Source organism: Anser brachyrhynchus (assembly GCF_964034855.1).
Source record: "Anser brachyrhynchus genome assembly, chromosome: 26".
In the NCBI taxonomy this organism is placed as follows: domain Eukaryota; kingdom Metazoa; phylum Chordata; class Aves; order Anseriformes; family Anatidae; genus Anser; species Anser brachyrhynchus.
In genome coordinates this window covers 4,115,834-4,136,815 of record NC_137719.1, presented here as the reverse complement: position 1 = coordinate 4,136,815, position 20,982 = coordinate 4,115,834, and the positions used below count along the sequence as shown (strand labels likewise).

Genomic DNA, 20,982 nt, shown 5'->3' with positions numbered 1-20,982 from the left:
CTGGTCCAGTCATTCCCTCTCGCCTGATGGAGATGGCAATCCAATTGTTTTATACCAAAGATTAAAAACCAATGTTTTATGGATAAAAGGAAGAGGAATGTGCATTCCACTATGGTCTCTAACTCCCAGGCCCTTCCCTTTCACAAGCCAACTGCTTTCCCCCAGTGAGTATTTCCTGGGTCACGACGGGTGACCCTTTCCATCTGGAATCAATCAGTCAACTCCTGACAACTTCCTGAAACACCTCACTCCATTTCCTGTTCTCTCCCCCTTCTCTCTTTCCCCCTGGTTTGCTTCACTCTTCAAAACTGCAGGCCACAGCAGCTTAATGTTAGAGGGTCAGACACAGTTAGACTCCAAAACACTACACAAGAACACCTTTGACCTTCAAAAATCTTTACATCTTAGCTAAACAAATCAAGGTCAACGTTTCTTACCATTACCTTGTTAACCATTTCTATGCATTTTCACCAATACCCTTCTGAACACAAATTTATCAATAACACTTGTTCTCCTAACATCATAAAACATCTCAGGTCTTTTTTTTTTCTTAACCTGTATTCCTGTATGCAGTGCTGGTGAAAGGTGATGCGCACACTTCTCCGGAGGTTTAAATTCTCAGATTTGTCTACAGCACTGGCGAATTACCAGCAAATGTTTTTCTTTGTTGGTTTGTTTCCTGATCTGATGGCACTACTTCTAGTGCATGACAATTTGGCTTCTCTGCCTATTCAGTTTATGGTCTTTCAGCTAAAATCAGTAGTTACTGCAAAATGTACGACGAAGGGAATGATGAGAACATCAAAATACATCAGGCGATGGATTCTGGTAGTCGTAGCTTTGAGTCAAATTTGCTGTAGACATCACAACTGAGAAAGAGTTTGTGCTCCAAGCGGCTGATCAACTTGTCACCCCGGTGGAGTTTCAGAGGGCAACCAACCAAGAAGAACCAAGAAGACCAGACGTGGCAATGAAGCTGCTGCTTCAGCCAGCCCAACGGGGGCAATCCATATGAACAACACAGGAGCGGCAACCTTCTGAGCAGGGCTTTCAGCAGGATTCCCTGAATTTTCCTTAGGATTCCCTTTGCGAGGGTTTCATTATTGGCTACCGAGCCACAGACTTACAGCAACAATTCTGCTGCAGTACTGGAGAAACGCACGTGCTGTTATCTCCACGTTATTTTCACTTCCCAGGTGGATTCCTGCAAGCACTCCCTGCTGAAAAACCGCAACGAAGGCTCGCCTACCGTGACATCCAGCCAAAGTCAGTTACACGTGGGATCCCTGAGACGCACTGTCCCTCTTCCATGTCCCTGCACCATTCAAAGTGTTGGTACTCCCTTACAAACCTGTACCCAGGTACCTTAAAGATCACCTCTCTGATTCAGTAGTACTGACAGCCCCCATCAATCCCAACAGTTCACATTAGCAGCTCGAAAGCTGAAATCCTCAACTCCTGCAGCAGCCAGCCCGGGTTAATGTCCCCTGAAGGAAGCCCATGAAAGTGGAGGGCAGGTAGTGGGGAAGGCAAGCGCTGCACCTACCTGAGGTATTTCACTGAAAAATGTAAGAGTAGCATGAAGTGCTTCAGAATGCTTGGACAGAGGCACTGCAATCTCTCCTCCCCCGTCTATACATGATATTGATATTTGTAAAGCGTGTTCCACTTCAGATCCCATACATGAGAGTGAACACACAAAAGCTGCATCGCTCAGAGACACCTCTTCAGGCATATGGCACAAACATTCCAGGCATACAGGCATTTACTTACATGTAACATATCTCATCACTGTGTAAATGATCTCTCCCCAAAAATTCCTGTTGCCATTCCAAGTGTGGAAAAAATTCTTTATGACATTGTACATCTGGAAACAATATTACATTCCTGATGCACTTTCCCTTATAACTCTCTAGTCCCAGCACCGTGTTATTTTAACTTTTCAAAAGAATAACTACTATGAGGATTTAAAAAATTATTATCATTATTATTATTTTCCAGCTGGGTGGAAGAAAAGATGTCAGGCCTCATCCTGCTGTCTTCACTTGGACGGGGCTCCCATTGATGTCAGGCGTTTTGGTTGAGCGAGTAATACAGGAGTAGATGCTACGATACTTGTTTGCTTCAGAGTTGGATTAGGAATAAGATAAACAACGTGAAAAATGCCAGCGGCTTCTCTCTGCTCAAACCTTCCATTGAATTCCTTGGGAAATCCTCCCTGATACCCCGGCCTGCCGCAAACTCGGGGCTACCAGGGAAGCATGCACTTGGCCTTCATTTCAGGCATGGGGGCACAGGGGTAGGAGATAACTCCCAGGTCACTGATATCCAGTCTCCTGCTATTACAGACAGCTAAACCATGTGGCTGCTTTTATTAAATGGTCTTAAACCAGCTCAGTGTTGTGTTGTTGTTGTTGTTGTTTCGTTTTTGCAGTTTCAATCCCTCACATGTATATAGGGTCTAAAATAACACCACCTTTTGTCTCTTTCTGACGAAGAGATCTGTCACACAGCAATAGCTGGATGCCAGTTGCTCTTGATTTGCAATCTATAACTGGGGAATTAGTGAGTAATGACATTACTCCCTGCAGTATTCATCTCTCTGACAGCAGTTCAGAGATCTCTGTCCACGTCCAAATCTGACTGGGGGGTCTCTAGCACGTCCTTTTTACCATCAGGCTGCGAGTGATTTGATTTTGACCAGTTCTGTTTTGCTGCTGCCCTCCCTTTTTGTTTCTTTACAGACCACGACATCCTTGAGTCGCAGCACGAGCCCCCCATCCTTCCCCGGTTTTCCCGAACGACACAGATCCTTCAGTGCTTCGGGCCAGAACCTAGCTGGGGGAGCTCCCAGCCACAGCCAGCTTGGCTCACGCGCCTGGTGAAGAACTGATCCAACCACTCCGAGGTCAGGAAGGAAATCTCCCCGGGGACACACTTTGTTATTTTTCCTTTCTCTTTCTCCCTAGATCACCTAGAGGGGGATACCTGCCAGGAAATATTCCGTGTCATGATGTCTGCTGAAAACAGAGGACAATTGCCGACCTTTCTCTTCTCTGAAGAATCCCGCTGGTTCAAGGATGTATTGATGTTCTCCTGCCTGGTACCGTTCCCTCAAACATGGCACTGTAGGATCGTTTAATCAGTGTGTTACCGGATGAAGCAGAATTCCCAATCAACAGGAGGCTAATGCATTAGCACCAGCTCTCAGCTGAAGCATTTTAGCTGGAGTGCCTCATCTTAATTCCACAGAATTATTGTCCCCCATTACACACCGGTCATTACCATTAAGTATCATTGGGCTTCAATCAAGTTCTCTAGGAGAAGTCCTCATTAAGTGGAGGGCATCACGTTTTTTTTTATTCTGTTCCTGGGAGATCACTCAGTGCAAATACAGCAGTGACAGTAATGACAATACCTATGGAAACTCAGATTTGCAGATTAGCTGAACTCACATAGCAGTGTGGTTTGCGCAGTGACCCAAACATGCTTTTTTTGTTGTTTCTTTTTTGTTCCTTTTTATTCAGGGATATTTCGGCTGATAACTGATCAATATTTGCTCCAGTTAAATTCCCAAGGACGTATTACTGGACCTGTATACGTACTTGGGCAGCCACGAGTAACCATGAAGCTATCCACTAGTTCTAGACAGATTCCCTGCCCTTGCTCTAGCCACTGACAGACACTGAAGCAGCCTGAGATTCACAATAAATTATGCTATTACTGGGGAAAAAAACATTAAAATAATGATCACTTATCCTTTAACTTCTGAGGTATAACACTTCTCAACAGTAGAAAGACATCGTAAGAAACATTTTAAAAATCTGTAAAAGTTAAGGGATTTTCTTTTTAATCTCTGCAGCTCTACCTCATATCAAAGCAAATTTCAAGTAGTTAACGTGATCACAAAGCAGCTGGCGTTGCTCTCCAAACTAAAAATTAAAAAAAAACCTCTTCAGGCATCTGGAGCTGTATTAAATTTACAATGCAGCGTTAATGTAACCTTTCCACCCCTTTTTCTCCCCCCCCCTTTTTTTTAAATGGGTGTGATGTAAGTGAAATCTAATGTTTAATTGAGTTTGCTATACTGTAACTGTACTGTACAAGAGCTGAATCTTCGATCTCGAGGTAGTGAGCGTGAGGCCAGGCTCGGAGGCTGGATCCCAGCTCCCCGGAGCGTTGGTTATCAGCCAAACCAAGCCCAAGCCGTACATTCACACCCATCTCTAATCAGAAGCATTAACTTGACGCTTTTCCAGACATGAGTAACCACTCTTCCATGCTTGAAGAGCTCACTCAGAGGCACTGTACGGCACAATTTCCATGCCTCTTATTTACATTTGCGTCTCAACAACCAAGCCTGAGTTTTGGGCTTTCGTTCAAAGAGCAAGAACGTTTGGATGAGACCCTTTCAGCTCTAGATTTCAGTAGCAATTTCAGTGATGAGAAGCCTGAGACAGGGTTTTGCTCTTCTGTTTTCTTTCTAACCATAAAAAAGTATCTTAATGTCTTCTGGAGATCTGACAAGTTCTATCCCACTGAAAATGAAGAGATTTGATTCCCTAGAATAACACGGGTACAAATTAAAAGAAATTCAACTCAGCATTGCTGCAGAAGTCTGGGTAAGGGAAGTTGAGTGTGTGGAAATGTTTGAAAGAAGAGGGTCTTAACAATAGCTCTACAAAGAATTTACTAGGAAAAAACAACAAATGTTTTAGACATGGCCCTTGAATAGAGCATAAGCATAATTAAATCACGAGTCAAGTAGCTTTTTATGCTTTTTGAACCTGCTTTTACTCTGCTCAGGTGTTCTTGTACTGGTGGGACAAACAACTGTCCCTTCAAACCCAATAAGCAATCCCACACGTTAATTGCCCTGCCTGATGTAACTCTCAACAACTTCAATGAAAATGAAGACGTTCACAGCGTGCAAGCACACTACTACTATTTGGAGTGATGTCGCTTTTTTTCCACTTGCGACTTTAAGGGTAGCTGACAGACCGCACTCAACAAGATGCAAACAAACAAACATTTGTCCAAATTAAAAAAAAAAAAAGGAAAAAAAGGAGGCTCCTGAAGACAGAGAGGGTGGAGCATCCAAGAATGCTCTTTCTTACGTTGCGTTCAGGGAAGTCGTGCTTCTGTCCTTAGAAACAACCAGGCACTTTGCTTATCATCCTTACCGATATCATCCTGGCTGATTTCCACCGGAACACACGGCTGTTTTACTCCCAATGCATATGATTGCAGCAATGGAACTACTTTTTTGTATCTTTTTTCATACACTCTGACCTCTCTAGCCCAGAACCAAGCTCATCAACTGATGAATCCAGTTCTGGACAAGCCTGAACAAAGATCCTGCTTTCACACACCACCTCAAGCATTTTACCATTTGTTTCAAATGTTCGTTTTTGTAACTCTGAAAAAAGTCAACATTTTTGGTTTTGACAAAGAGTAAGATAAACCTAGGCTTTGCCTAACCTTGATTAATTCCAAGGTTTCAACTTAAATCTCACACTGAAGCTCCAAGGGTGTGCTAAGCTGCTGGTTTTGGTACGAAGAGCAAAACCAAACCAATCCTTCTTTGTGCACATTTTTGACAGATGATGTCTAATTGGTGCTTTTTTCTTTATGGAAATTGCCACGTGAAATAAAAATCAGGGCAAATTCGCTAACAATGGCCACCTCTTTTCTTCAGATGTCTTACCATCTCTGAAAAAACAGAATGGAAAAGTAACTATGGTCTCTTTAAACCACTGGCGTAAAAATAAATAAATAAATAAATAATTTTTAAAATCTTTTTTTTTTTTTTGCCTAAACTTCTCTAAATTTTTTGGAGCTTTCAGAGATCAGAGTAGATTTTTGTTTTCATTATTCTGCATTTTCATTTTACTGGATTTCTCCTACAAGTTTTTTGTGTCTTTTTTTTTTTTTCATAAGAATAAACCTCTTGTGCATCTTTCATTTCTAGTAAGAGTATAGAACAAAATCCATTGTCTGTGGAAACCTGTTTTGTGGAAAGTTTTATGCAGTTCTGTAAACTCCTCTGGAGTTTTTGCTTCTTTGGTAAATGAGGAAAATGAGGCAAGCACCTGAGTAATCAAACATGAATCGCCAAAGCTAAGCATGTCGCCTTCCCCCGACAAGTCTTGTGGGTCTACAAGAAAATGACACAGCCCCCAGCAGGGTAAAATCCTCTTGGTATCACGGTGCAATGAAGGTGCAATAATAATTGTAACTGTTTACCCGGACAGCCCGTTTCATCAGCAGATTTCAAAGGCCCTGGCTGGCAAAGTATGCGTGTGTCTTCCCAAAACCTTTCCTGAATCAACCCCCCAAAGTTTTGCAGAGGTGAGCAGCCCCATTTGGAGAGGTGGATGTATAGGCTGAAAGCAAGGGAAATGACAGCGTACCCGTGTGACTTGCAATCTCATGCCCCTGCCTTGAGACCGTGCTGCCCAGCTCTCAGCTGCCCGAGCAGGGCCAGTTCTGGCACCACTTCTCTACAGCATCCTCCTCCACGCCACTCTTCACACTGCACAAAGACCTGGCCACACACCCAGGACTTAGAAGGCTCGAGCATTGCACTTAGCTTCTTGTGAGGGCCAAGTTACAGGGAAAATACTTATTTATTAAACGTAATTGCTTAAAGGATTAGGGTATGGAAGAGAAGAGACCACGTCTGCCTCTCCTCCGCTGCTTCTAACCTGACACACTTCACCTCCTTCTGTGTTTTTATTAGCTGGTATTCACAATACATCAGCGACAGCTATGATGAAACCAGTGGCAGATTTTACTGCAAAGCAGCTGGGTCATTGTCCCGTGGGTCTTGTTGCTTTCCTGCGTGAGATCTTAAAGTGACCATCACTACTGTTGCTTTTTTTTTTTAAGAGAAGCTGAAAGGGAGGGCGTGAAAGAGTTAAAAGGCAAAAGAGATGGAAAGAGATAGGGAGTGGAGGGAAATGAGGAGACTGCTTGTGTACCACGTACAGAGCTACTTTGAAAAATTCTGAGGCATCTAAGTATCACAAACATGATCCCTGCTGTGGGCAGCTGTATGTGCGAGTGCTTTGCCCGAGGGTGTCAAATCAAATATCCACTGCTGGTTGGTACAGTACATCACTTCCCCTTGGGGATTCAGAGTGGGAAAAGAGAGAGAAGAGGGAAAAAGGTTTAAACACAACAAATGGAGAAAAACTTTAACAATATCTGATATGGCTTATCATATACTGTCATCATATTTATTATGAACAATGTAGGAGAGAGGAAAGGAGAAAAAGAGAAAAAAAGCAGACAGCTTAATGCTGAGCCTTACCTGGAACCGCCTCATATCTCTTGGGTTTCCTGCTGTTTTCAAACAATTCTGATTGCACTTGAGAAAAAATTTTAAGAAGAATCTGGAATGATAAAGAACCGTGTCACTGTTATTAAGAATAACAGAACATGTTGCTGTATTCTATCTTAAAGTACACATCGCGGTGATTTACATGTCGGTGTATCAGGAGACCAGGACTGTGAGAACTTACAAAAAAAAAATCGACAACAACAAAAAACACAGACAATTTTATAAAAATCAGGTAAATTATAGCTGACGTGCCTAATCCACACTGAGATGGGCAATTAGTTGATGTAAATCAACACATCTACTCGATTTATGCCAGTTCCTTCACTGCATGTTTGAGCACACGATTTGAGTTTCTTTCTTTATCTCTTCCATGCATACCGGGTCTTTCTTTCGCTGTCTGAATGGATTTTCCATGAAACAATATAGATGAATAATGTTTTTGTGAAAAACACAAAAACCAACAGGGCAACTCCGAGGCAGATAAGCCTTGAAACTACTTAGAAGGTATTAAAAAACAGAGACAACCAGAGCTGCCAGAAGAAGCTGATGAGATTTCATCACGACGATGTTTTCAGCTATTAAGATTTCAGTGACTAAAGCAGAGAGGCAGAACTGCCAGAAGCCCAGATTATAATCTTACCTAGATTTTCAGAGCGGATAACAGAAACACAAATCGAAGTCAGCCGTGACAGCTCACGCTGGCCAAGCAGATAAACCCATTAACATTGCACAAAGTTCTCGTGCCGATTATTTTTGCCTTGTCACATATATCTGTCTTTAGACGTTATTATTCTGGAGAGTTTAGCTTGTCATATTCATAAATTGAATCTTCAGGATGCTTGATGGGCTAACCCAACACTATGTGTTACAGCCTATGGATTTTACAGTTCAGAAATATTAGGCAGGCAGTTTTCAATAAGCTGTTCCACCAAATTTTTCATCCAGGGACGAGAGGATTCGTCCCTTTATTGTCTCATTCGCCTGATTAAATTTGTGAATTGCAAAGGTAAAGAAGTCTGCCCTTCTCAGAAGGGCACAAAAATCACAGTTGTTGGATTACAAACAAAACAAGCGTGTCTTCTGAATTCAGACAGAGCAGGCAAGAAGATGTTTTGACATCCTTTATCCTATGTGAAATTATTTTCTGTGATTCCTTTCTGCTCGTGCATTGCCCTTTGGAGGACAAAATGGGTTTAGCTGCAACAATTAAAAAAAAAAACAGAGATTTTTAAATGAGTTTGGAAGGAAAAAGATGCAGATATGAGAAAAAATTAATAGTTGAAGAATCGGTTTAGAATACAAAGAACACTTTATTTATTTATTTCTCTTGCTGAGTGCTTTCCTTAAAAAAAAATAAAAAAAAATCCGCTTTTGCAGTAAGTTAAAGTCCCAGGTGAGCCAGGCCTATTTCCCTTTCTGTTACTATGACAACGATTTTTTACCGCAGTCCCTAAGTCCCTTCAGAACTCACACATTCATGCCTTGAATTAGAACTTTAAAGGAGAAAGATGTATATTTCCCAGGCTTTGCCACCACCAACAACCCAAACAGCCCCAACGCGAGGCAATAAAGCAGAAATCCGCTTCTCCTTGTTATCGCTACTTTCTTTGCATCGCTCACACCGTGCCGTTTCTCTCCGTACAGCCATACAAAGAGTAGTGAAGGATCTGATCCATTTATACCTTGCTTGAACAAACCAAAGCCCTCCAGAACCTCCCTACAGCTGACCCCACAAAAACGAGCCCGGTAACGTCACGTAAAATGCCTGCCACAAAACGCATCCTTCCGCTGAGCATTTCTTTCCTTAAATCCGTCACCTTTGAACACCTCCACACGACACGCTTGCCGTGCGTGTGCGCGCTGCAGGCTGGTATTTTTCTCTCCGTCGCTCCTCGTCCTTCGGGGCTCAGAGGGCTCCCCGCGTTTCAGGGTAACGCTCCTTGTTCTCCTGCCCTCTTCTTACAGATATCAAAACGTATTTGCAGATACGTCAACTGCTTCTGTTACTGCGATGTAGTGAGGCAGGAAAAAGCCTACAAAGCGCACAACAGACCAAGGCAGGGAACTTGTACTTGGCAATCAGTGAGCCAGAGGAGAAGGGACTGGTTTGGAGGGCTGCAAACAAACCCAATGAACCCCCCAACATCCCCGGCTTGCTGTGACTTGCAAGGAAAAACAAAAGATGAAATGAATCGGGGAGGTGTTCGGGTTGTTTTTAATGTTTGTAATTGCTGTATAGCTATTCCTCCAGGTCAGGAAAAGGCTCGGCAGCAGCTGAAGAGCGGCGCAGCGCGGAGCACAGGAAGGTGTCGGTAAGCCAACTCGCTGTGTCAGCTGGGGAGCCTCGGGACGAGCCGAGAGCCCGCAGCAGCACCCTGCACAAAGCCCTGCAGCGCAGACACACACAGGTACAAATTCTAAACGTGCTTAAGCAAATCTGTGAGCGGACCGTAATGTTGCGTGGCAAGGAATGCAATTTCTATTTTCTGCCAGAACAACCCCAGAATATTTGGGTCTGGACCCCCAGCTAAAAGAAATCAGCGATATACGTGGAAATGAACTTGGGCTTTAATTAGAGCGGCGCGGATTCATCCCAATGGGTGTCTGCTAAAAGATACACAGAAAACAAAGCTCCTGCTAGAGGTGGCTGCCTCCAAAAGCAGCGGGCCATTCCCCGCTCTCACCGGCTGCTCGCAGCGCGCTGAGCTTTGGAGGCTGCAGGCCAGGAGATTTGGGCAGGAGCAATTCGGAGAATCCCACCGAAGATGAGCTAAAGGAGCCTGGCTTTCTGGGATTGCTGAGCTCCCGAGCTGCTGGAAACTGTGTGCCTCAAAGGTATCACAAACTGGGCATTAGTAATTCCTCATTGCGCTTCTGACAGTGCTGGCTCTGGCTCCCAGTGTGCGAGCGTCGGGGCAGTACCCGTACATTGCCGTGTTAGACATGTGCAGCTTCTTTGGAGCTCACTGGGTATTCTGTGCTAAGACACTCTTCCCTCCTGCCACCCCGCATTTAGATTCAGTTTTATGTAAATGCACGCTCAGGAATTTCTCCTCCCGTTGATCCACGTCTCTCTCTCTCCTTTCAGAGGTTTTCCAGTCAAATTTTAGCTGCAACTGGGCATTCACAGCAAGTATTTGGTAGGTCGGTGTATATACATATATATTTTAAGTGGTTGCATCTGGGAAAGGCATTAATATTTATTGCAGCATTAGAATAAAAATGACTTGGGGGGAGCAAAGAGAAGCAAAGGTTTAGCTCTAAATGAAGCTGATTTAGGGGGAACAGGAGAATTGCAGAAGGCCTGTATTATTTTTTTTTTTAATAAGAAACTTTAGCCAGTTTTTGTCCTTAACCTATACATATATCAAAAACAAAATTAAAATTAGCTTATTTTCATGATTCTTAGCTGGCCTTTGTTCCTTCCCAAGGCCAGCATCAGCTCTGGGTTTAGCAGACAACTGCATAAGGAGCTTGGCCCAGGCATCTCCTACATCAACATCGAAGGGCACTGGGGAAAAACTTAAATACTTTTGAATAACCACCACTAAAAGTTCTGGCAGTGCTATAGAAGACCTGATTAACTTCATGTATAGACGTCAAATTAATTAAGACATACTGCAGACATTTCTTTTCTCCTATTGTCCCTCTCCTATGGTCAAGCCCTCTCTCTACAGACTGATGCGCTCGCAGAGGTCTCTCAAACGCCACCTTAAATAAATTCCTTCTTCTAGGGTTTAGAGGGAGCTATTTCAAAAGTTACTGCTCCTCCTACTGGGAGTTCCCACCGTGGTGGGGAGATGGGCTGATGAATCATTTATGTGCCCTTCTCTGGCTGCAGTCCAGAGGCTGGTGACAGTGTTATCCCCGCTGCTTTCCAGCAGAACTGCAGGCCAGCCTGGCCGACGTCGTGGGATCCTTAACGGGGCTCAGAGGCGGCAGCAGGACAAATTCCCCTGCAGACGGCTCTCAATGGATAGTGAGAAAGGCTAAGGGCAAAGCAGGAAAGGTCTTGTGTCTGTCAAGCCTTTTCCAAAGGGGCTGCTGCCCCACGCTGACGTGGCCGGATCCGAAAGGCTGCTTCCACCTCGGAGAACGTTCCTCCTCCATCTCGGCTGGTTGAGAAGAACCTGAAGCAAATCCTGCTGGAGCCAGAAAAAATCTTTCTGTGACTTCAACAGGACGAGACAGGCCCTAAAGAGCAGTCTCACGTGCAACAGAAGGTGTAGGTTTTTTTAAAAAAAAATCCATTAATGTTTTTTCAAAGCCTTGCCACAAGACCTGGGACTGCTCAGTCTCACCACGTGGAGCCCCAGAAATAGAAAATACGCTTTGCGCTTTTATTGCGCCATTCTATGGGACTTAAACTTCAATTAATTCTGCCTCACAACCCCCTCTGCAGCAGGTGGTGTAACCACCAGTGTAAGGCAAGATACGGGGCCTGGAAACTGGGAGGGAATTGCTTGTATCACAAACCTGCTGCAGATCTGGGACTGGGACCCCGGTCTCCTGGCTCCTGGCTCTGTGTCTTAACTAACCTTTCCAGCCACCCCGTGTGCTTCCCTAAAACATAGCTGCAGGATCGAGAGAGGCAACTGTCTTGATCTTGTGAGCAGCCTTTGGAGAGACACGCCAAAAAATATCCCTTGTAAAGCAAACGGTGAGACAGTCCTGGCTCGTTTGGGCTGCTGCAGAGTTTGGGTTGCTGGCCCCAGCCATTCTATGGCACAGGATGTGCCACCATCTGGTGTGACCGTGGTATCAGCAAACCCTGGGATGCTGCAATCTAATGAGAATATAAAGTGCACCCTATATGGTGGCATCGTGATTAAAGAATCAAAGTGCTTCCAAGAGGTCACAAAGTCAACTAAAAAGAAATAAAAAGCTGGGAGTTGTTCCTGTGAGTATCTTTGCTCTGGCTGAACAATGTTAAGAGTGAGCCATGGAACTATCATTACGGGAGGGCCTGGCTCCAGCTGCATCAAAGCGAGGAAATTCTGAGGTCAGGGTCTCACACCGTCCCCCTGATTCCCCCGTGTGTGTCTTGGCACTGCGAGCTCTGAGATAAGTGTGACGAGCAACCTTACCCGCTGCCCCAACGCGGCGAAGCAGGCTCTGCTTTCAAACCTCTGCCTTGCAAAGGGACCAGATCAGATTTTGCACATACATTTGAAGGCTGGCGTTTAAATTCAATTAATTGCATTTATTTGATGGCATCGTCTTGATTTTAATGAATATCACAGCAGAAGACTTCTTTATAATCTGAATATTTATCTCTGGAGTAATTCCGCTCTATTATGTCAGCGTCTATTATTAGGGAGCTGATGAACAAATTTCCTACTTTTTGAGCAGTTATCGTCAGCGTGGGATCAGGCATGGCACGAAGGCATTCTAAACGAACACACACCATATACTGTGTGCGAAATGATTGAGGTTATTACAATAATCCAGAGTATTTATACGATACTCCACAAACAGCAGCTAATTAATCTTCGCAAAACTCCTGTGCATAAAGTGTGAACCCAGTTGAACAAACGTGAAAACCAACATATGTAGGTCAGAAGCCTTTGCTGAGATTCTCTGCGAGAGAAGGGAGCAGGAGTCGGATGGCAGTGGGGCCCCGGGCTGGGCCAGGAGGGGTGGTGTTCGTTTGCCGCTTGGTTTTAGGGGAAAGGCTCCAATTGTACCAAAACGCTCACGTGGGCATTCTGCCTTCTGCTGCTGCCCCACCAGTGTCCTCATTTCTTGATCTGAAAAGTGAGGAACGTTTCTCTGCCCTTGTGTCTTGGTCCAACATGATTTCTTCGGCTCAGGGCGCTTGAGGATGAGTGACAGAACAACGGCACTCCTCGGCGTGCGTGAGAGGTGAGCACTGAAACACCATGGGAACCTTGCCTAGTAGGATCCAGTGACCCCACTTGCGTCTAATAAACACCACATTCCCAAATCACTTGTTTTTTCCTCAAACTAATGCCTCCGTTGTAAGGCTCACACTTTTCCTAGCCTCTTTTTGCCCTCTGCTTCCCGTTCAGTCTCCTATCTAGTCTTTGTACCTTCACAGCTTGGCTGTAAGACGATAAAGGAGAGAGTAAATAGCATAGGTCTATGCCAACCTAGGGGAGATGAGCCTTTCAACCCCCCTCCCCAGAGATGTCCATAGATCTTCCTATTTTCCTGTTCCGTTCCATGCACGCCAATGCGTTGCCATCACATCTTTCTCCTCACCCCTCCTCCCCAGTCGTCTCCCCGCTTCGAGGCACTGACCCCAACCCATCCGTACAGGAAGGTTTCCCTGTGCTCTGCAGTTCTTGTCCAGCGCCGAAATAGAAGCCTGCCAAGGCAGGGTCTGCTTCTGCAGGGGTTTAAGGAGCGCGGGTGGGTCAGGAGGAACCGTGCTGATGTTGGAAGCATTGCAATGGCTAAAGTGAAGCTGGCTTCAAGATGTGAGGCTTTGGGGTATTTGTATTATTAAATCACGGTGGTTTGGACCAAAATCTGCAGGAGTAAATATCGTTTGCGCTGCGGAAAGTCTAGATCAGAAGTTTTCTGTTTTGGCCCATCGTTATTATTAAATTAGTATTTAATCAATCAATAGCAGAACGCTCCTTCCAAGATGCTTGCAATGCAAAGCATATGAAGACATGCAGATCAGATAAGTGTAATAGAGAACAGGTGGAATTAGTGCTTTCATTTAAAAAAGAAGAAAAGCTCCAAAAGGATTTTAAAATGCTACAAGGCATTGTATCCCCCAGACAAACTGGAAACATCAGATGATTTTAGGTACCCAAACAACTCTGTCTTCCAGCTCGAATGGTCCAACGTAATTCAGCAGCACCTACGGTGTAACATCCCATGTTCTTTCACCCACAGTCAATGACTCCAGTTAGATTTTGGGCTTTCAGTTTTGATGTGGGACCTTTACTGTGCCGAGTATTGAGACCTGAAGCCGAGGGCAGCAGACCGCTGACGCTACCTGATGTGTAGGTCTCCGGCCCCTTGCAACACCGAGCTCAGAGGAGCTGACCCAAGAGATGGGTGCGAGAGCAGCACAAAAGGATCAGCGGTTCAGCTAAGGCAGGCCGACAGATCAGCCTACCTTAAAACTCTACCTTAAAATTATGGGATGGCAGCACCCATCTTAAAACTGCTTCAAATTACAATTTGCTTGTGGTGCCAAGAGGTCCCAATCACACTTGGGTGAGTAATGCTCGGCGCCGTGTATTAGGATACAGGATGGAAGTGCTGATATCCTATATTTCGGGTGGGTTAAGGACGAACACGGCCCCTTAGGTCCTCAGCAAAGGTTGGACTTGAATTCATGTCCCACTCCCAGTCCCATGCCTTAACCACACATCTACTGCTCTTCAAATATGCCATCTCCCTGCAACTTAGGACATCCTACTGCTCCCTGCCCTATACCCAGTGGCTTTTTTTTCCAAGAGCTTACTTTCCAAACTAATAGTGTCTGAATGCAAGCCTGCAATATGTCATCCAGACCCCAAACACGTCAGTAAAGTTGATATTTATATTCTGTACATTTTCCACCTTCTGCACAATTTTCATCTCTGCAGTAACTTCTGCTCCCCTCTTTCAGAGCAGCAGCAGGCGTACACCTCCACGACTGCAGTTCCCATTCGTTTGGTAAATGCCTATTCTGTCTTGCAAAGTGATCCCATTTTCAAGAAACAAGGGTTGGAGGAGAGTGCGCTGCCGGTTCTATAGGCAGGCGTTTGTCAGTGCTGAACGCAGTTATTTGGCACAGCCACACTTGCTAGGAAAAAAAAAATCTCCAAGGAAAACCTCCTTGTTTGTGCACTCTGATGAAAACCTGACACCATTAATGAAAATAATAATTGAACTCTATGGGTTCGAATTGAAAATGAAACACAACACTAACAGCGTGCTTGTAATTGCAATTGTTCTCCAAAAAGCCTTTGGAGGACTCTTTGCAATCCGAGCAGTTTCCCTTTCCCTTTGGGTTTTCCTTCTTCCTCTCACACCAAAACTTTCCAGTAACTTAGGAGACAATGGCAAGAAGGTTGTTTATGCTGTAGGATCCATATTATTCATGCCATTTGGCACACAACCAAATACCAGAGCGTAATCAAGAGTCAAGAGGCAGGGAGGTAGTAGAGGACGGGGCTGACGGGCTGTTGAAAGGGGTGCTCAGATACTATTCCCTGCTTTATTACAGGATCTGCGGGCTCCAACTGTGCTAAGCATCGCGCAGTCACGTTGTGAAATTGTTATTGGAGAGAGATACACAAAGGAGGGGAGGAAAGAAAGGTGTTTAGCTCGTTTCACTGACGAGGAAGTCAAGGCACCTAGAAATCGAGTGACGTAAGCCCCATCGCACATCGAGCTGCTCTGCCAGCCAAGAACCACGCACCGTTCCTGCAAGCCCGCGGCTGCGACTCCACTGAGCCTTTTCTGTGGCGACAAAAATCTCATAAAGCCCTTTGCCTCAGAGCCTAACCCTCAGCAGGGTTTTGAAAGCAGGGCCGAGTTCTTCCTCATTACCTGGGCCAGGCTCAGCGGTACGCACATGGCTCGGTGCTGGGCTCTCCGATGGACGCCGGCCCGATGATGCTCGCAGCACCGGCTGCATCCATCCAGCCGCTGGCAGCGCCTTGTCCTGATGCTCTCGCAGGTGCAAAGTCAACTCTGTTCTACTCTGCAAATATCATGGACCCCAGAAAAGGCATGCAGAGGCGTTACGCGAGCACGGAGCCTGATCCCCCACTCGTTTTTTCCACGCCCACTGAACCCTGTTTTATCTTTTGACTCTTGGATCCCCTCGTTCCATTTTCCTGAAGTGCCCATGTCCCGAGCCGTGCTAGGTGCACAGCCAGCACCAGTGACACCAGTGGCTTTTCGCTGCTGCCTGGGCTGCTGCCTTTTTCTCTTCCTGCCAGACGGCAGAGGCCAGCACATACAAACTGCCCACCCCGCGGTTAGTGTAGGGCCTGATCACAACTCTCCTGCAGCTCCCAGAGACCAGGAGCTGCAGGGATGGCACTGTCAGCGGCAGAACAAGGTTAGGCACCTCTTTTCCACCTGCCACAGTGGGTAGCGCCCAGCTGAGAGCGCTCCCTCAGTTAGGAAGTCAGGAGCATTGCCTGTCCCTCAACTGGTTTTGTATGAAAAAAAAAAAAAAAAAAACCACATTCATTTGCTAAAGAGGCAAATTTACATCCAGGCAAGTTGCTTCCCCACTCATTTGTCTCCTCCGTTCTCCGAGGCTTGCACCCGTCGTACTTCTGGGTCTAGTCACAGCTGACCTTGAGTGGGAACACCGGTGTAACATTATATTCCTATGACAGATTTATAGATTGGCAGAGAGGGGTGCGTTCAGAGCATTCCTTCCCTAAGACAGGACAGCATCCAATGTTTGTTAGCATCATTAAACTAAAACTGACTTTTCACCTGCTCCCATACCATATGCAGCTGCAAATTTTTAAATTAAACTATGAAGCCATGCATAAATTTACATATATTACAGACTAGCCTCTCCATTTAACATGCAAATGTACTCCAATGTTTCAGAACACCTTCTGTCGCTAATTAATTTGCTGAATTATAATTAGACTAATCCTGCATAATTAATAAGCACAGATTTTTTTTTAATTTCTAAGCAGCTTGATGAGATCATTCACTTCCTTCTATAAACTGCTAAGTAACTGTTAAAAAAAATCTGGAAAGAACATATGTGAAAAGGTATGTTTGATGTCGCATACAAATTTAAACTAGCGGGCAAGCTTCAAGAAAGTCAGGATTAATATAGGTAGAGGGCTGAACCAAGAGACCAACAGCGCATTATTTTCAGGGGCACGGACCAAGATTTTCCTTGCCTATTTTATTCCTTTTGCTTTTACCCCTCGGACCTTCTGAGATCATAGCCCGAGACAGAAAAGGATTACAGAACCGTATGCAGCATTAGGAGATGTTACGATATTAACGCACCGTTGTATATCAAAACACTCCCTGTACATGCTGTGTGTGGATGAGCTCCTTTGATGGTATTTGGAATTGTTTTCATTTCGGCTGCCAAAACCAACGGAGATCATTCTAGTGAAACAATTAAGTGCTATTAGCACTGGACTCGTTCCGTAATGATTAAAATGAAGGGTCTCGCTTTAATGTTGAAGAGCTCGGATTCAGAGAAACGTACACACCAATATGTTTTTTACAATGTGCAGTGTTACAGCCCCTCTAGCAGGGAGCCTGCTCCTGATGCACGAGGCAGCCCCTCCACCTGAAACGGGTCCCGAGATCTCACCCAGCAATAACCAAGCAGAGTCGGAGGGAAAGAGCATCCCAAAATATCACAGGGTATTTTGCAAATGAGAATGCAAACAGTCACACGAGTGTATCATATTTATACACTCTTACAAGCATTGTTTGTAACCTTGTGATAATCACTGTATTTATATATATATACTTTTGATATGCATTGCAGCTCTGTTACTAACATCCCCATTCAGTCTTCATTTAATCTTTCCCAAACGCAGTGCTCACCAGCTTCACTGGGTGTCTGCTCCACTTGGGAGTAGGCAAAATGTGAAGCAAGACCTCATGATTTGACCCAAAGAAAGGAAGCAAGAAGAAAAGAAAAATAAAAAGAATTCCTATACTAAGAGATTCCTGAACCACTTAAAGCCTGCAAGTGTCTTGTCTACTGCAAATGATAGATGTAAAATACTTACCAGCCACTTCTGCCTGGAATCTCTTTTTTTTTTTTTTTAATTTGGACAAGTGCCCTTGTTCAGATAAATATAGCTTTTAAATTGACTGGGGTTGTGCATGCCCATATATAAATAGCAAACTTATAAGGGAAGGGACCCAGCTCACACAGGACAGGTTCTTGGCACTGTGTGCCAACAAAGCCGCTTTCTAGTATTTCCTACTGGGTAGTCAATGGGAAATCACTTTTTTTTTTTTAACTTTTTTTTTTTTTTTGCCCAAGGAAGATAGCAAAGTACCCTGCTCTTCTTTAACTCACTGTAAATCTTATCAGAAAAGATAAGTGCTTGGCACAGGTATAACAAAGATATTTAGGAGAAGAAACAACATCTAGAAATTAAAACTGTAGAAGAATTGCAGACTTGGAATCCCAGCTGCTCCAGAAGCATAGCGATGCCACGAGACATGCTCTTTGTGGCAGATTACCCTGGAGTAAAGGACTCCAGACAGGGAAGAGCTTCCGTGCTTTGTTCATTTTGGACAGCCCCAGTACACTTTGTTTTCCTAATAGCCACTGAACATATCACCAGGTGACAAGGGAAGCTCAAGAAGAAAAAAATGAAAAATACAAACAGAAAACATCTTTCTGTCTCATTCTTCTATTTCTTATCTTCCCATATCCCAGCTCAGCAGACAGAGACAATGTAATGAGTGAAAATAAAACATACAGGACTGGGTCTGTATTTTTCCCTCCTCATTTCTGCCTGCACCTCATTTTAGACCATGGATGAATTGGCCCAAAGATATATAGGTCACGGGGCTAAGGCAGAAATAGAAGCCGTGTCTGCAGAGCCACAGAGCAGGGTACACGAGCAAGTCACTGAAATTCTGTTTTCCTTTCAAGCTATTCTTGTTTTGTCAGAGTAAGAAATTTCTAAGACATTTAGAAGCCATAGTGTAGTGCCAAACCCATATGTCAGCATCCGCATCTTTCAGAAGGTTTCTGATGGCCAGGACTTCCACCGTCTTCCCAGGCTCTGGCTGTGGAATTTGCTGTTACCTACTTTGCATCATCTGCTTTGTGCACTTTGTTATCGTTTTAACTCAGAAAAAAAGATCGTGTGTGTGCATATGTAGAGAAAATTTTGCTTTAAAGAGAAAAAATCTGAACTCTGAAACCCACCTTTTTCTGTTTTAGCATGTCCTCAGAAACCAACTAGCTTGCCATGGGAAAATAGTGCACAGTCCTGTAGTGGTGTGGAATATAAAATTTCTAGTGTGCAGTAAATAAATTAGTACATTTGAAGTAATTCTACCTTTCACTGAAAACATTTCATTCATCTCTGCTTACTAGCCCCCAAATTTAATTAACCTTTTCAGTCCCCTTTGACGTAGCACATAGGTGCCAGAGGCCAAAAAAGCAGCAGCAGTTTGGGGTAGGAACGCGAATCAGAGGAGAGTACCAGGGTAACTCTGTTAACTGGTGATGGCTGAGCCTCCAACGGGGCAGCAGTTTGATTTGAAGAAATACCCACGGTTCATGGGCCTTTCCAAGGACCTTCGCAGGAGGCTGCAGTGAAAAGAAACGTAAGGGGAGCAGAAGAAGGGTAATCTGCCCTTCGCTTCTGTATCTCTGCTGGGGCTGACTCAAGGGGACTTCCCCTGATTTGACTGCTCGGTTGTTTCAGAGCAGCTGTCTTATCCTGAGAAGTTACAGAGGTTGTGAGGGTGCACAGCACCATCAGCTCTGTCTACAGTAGGCTGAGAATGAGGCCCTTTAGAAATAATACGGTATTAAGTCGTGGTCCCCAAAGGTGCATATCTCTGGCACTGAATGGGTCGAAACACCAGCACGCAATTTCTGTGCCTATATGTCTGTGCCCCCCCATCAGCTCAAAGCACGCGTTTCATGCTCGAGGAGCCACTTTGTGCAACTGCTCGTAGCGTCCACAGTGTGAGGATTCAAAAAAAAAAAGGCTGGGTTTCCATGAAATGTGTCATGAAAGCCATACTGCTTTAGATTGGGCACCCAGAAATAAAGATAAGGTAAAATTCAAACACTTGGGCAATCAGTTTGCTATAAACTCATGGCAGCAGCAAGTTATTTTGCCTCTGGCAAATACTTTATGCTACAGGAGAAATTGCTTCTCTTCACTCCATCCCTCTCCCTCTCCCACGCATACACACGAACCCCAAGTTGACTGTGCAGCGATGTTAACAGGAGAGGAAAATTGCTTCCTGACCTTTCCAGTGATCAATTTACACCCTGAAGCATGAGATTGGTTTCATTTTAGTGTGTATATGTAATACCTATTCCCACCTCGCTTTAGACAATGCAAAACGTGCCGCTCACTCAAATGGGTGCACGTGTTCAGATGGTTTGGGCCGTGGCCTCCTTCAAGGCACCCCTCTGGTACCTGGGCGATTCCTCGAGCTCCGTGACGGTGCCCGTGCTTCGTGGTGCAGGTTGTAGTGCTCATCTCCCTCGGTCACTGCAGCAGGTCTACGTGTGTACTGATAAGGCTGTTACAGAGCTTCGCCGTCAGCTATGCAGCCTTACCCTCTGGCTGGAGCAAAACACCTTCCTGGAGCTGCTGGGAGAGGTCCTAATTACTGCTCAGTAATTTCAGCTCCTGACCTCCCACCTGTGGAAGCCAAACAAGGCCTGGCACTTGCACCAGATGCAAAAAAATACGAAGATATTATTACACGGTCTTTTTATAAGGCAGATGCAGCCCTGACTTCGGGCTGCCTGCCCTCGAGGGGAGCTGCCCAAAGGTGCTGAACGTGGACAGGCCAGGACCAGCCTCAACTGGCCAAACTTTCTGTCCTGCCGCCAGCTGCAGATCACACAACTCAAGCCCGTGATTAACATGTTATAAAGGGTAACCCCTAGCTTCCTGCGCCCTGCTGAAGTGGTCATTCACGCGTCGAGTTGTTCGTGCTTGTTTTGA

The 20,982-nt window shown here is 44.9% G+C and overlaps 1 protein-coding gene across 6 annotated transcripts in view; it reads right to left on the bottom strand.

Annotated features, from left to right (window-relative positions):
• The window catches only part of EBF2 (EBF transcription factor 2), a 152,727-nt gene that overhangs the window by 31,162 nt on the left and 100,583 nt on the right, over positions 1–20,982 (bottom strand). For all 6 annotated transcript variants that reach the window (XM_080568650.1, XM_080568651.1, XM_080568652.1 and 3 more), the window contains one exon: positions 7,316–7,397. In XM_080568650.1, the coding sequence (XP_080424776.1) occupies positions 7,316–7,397 (82 nt within the window). The remainder of the gene's footprint in view (positions 1–7,315; positions 7,398–20,982) is intronic.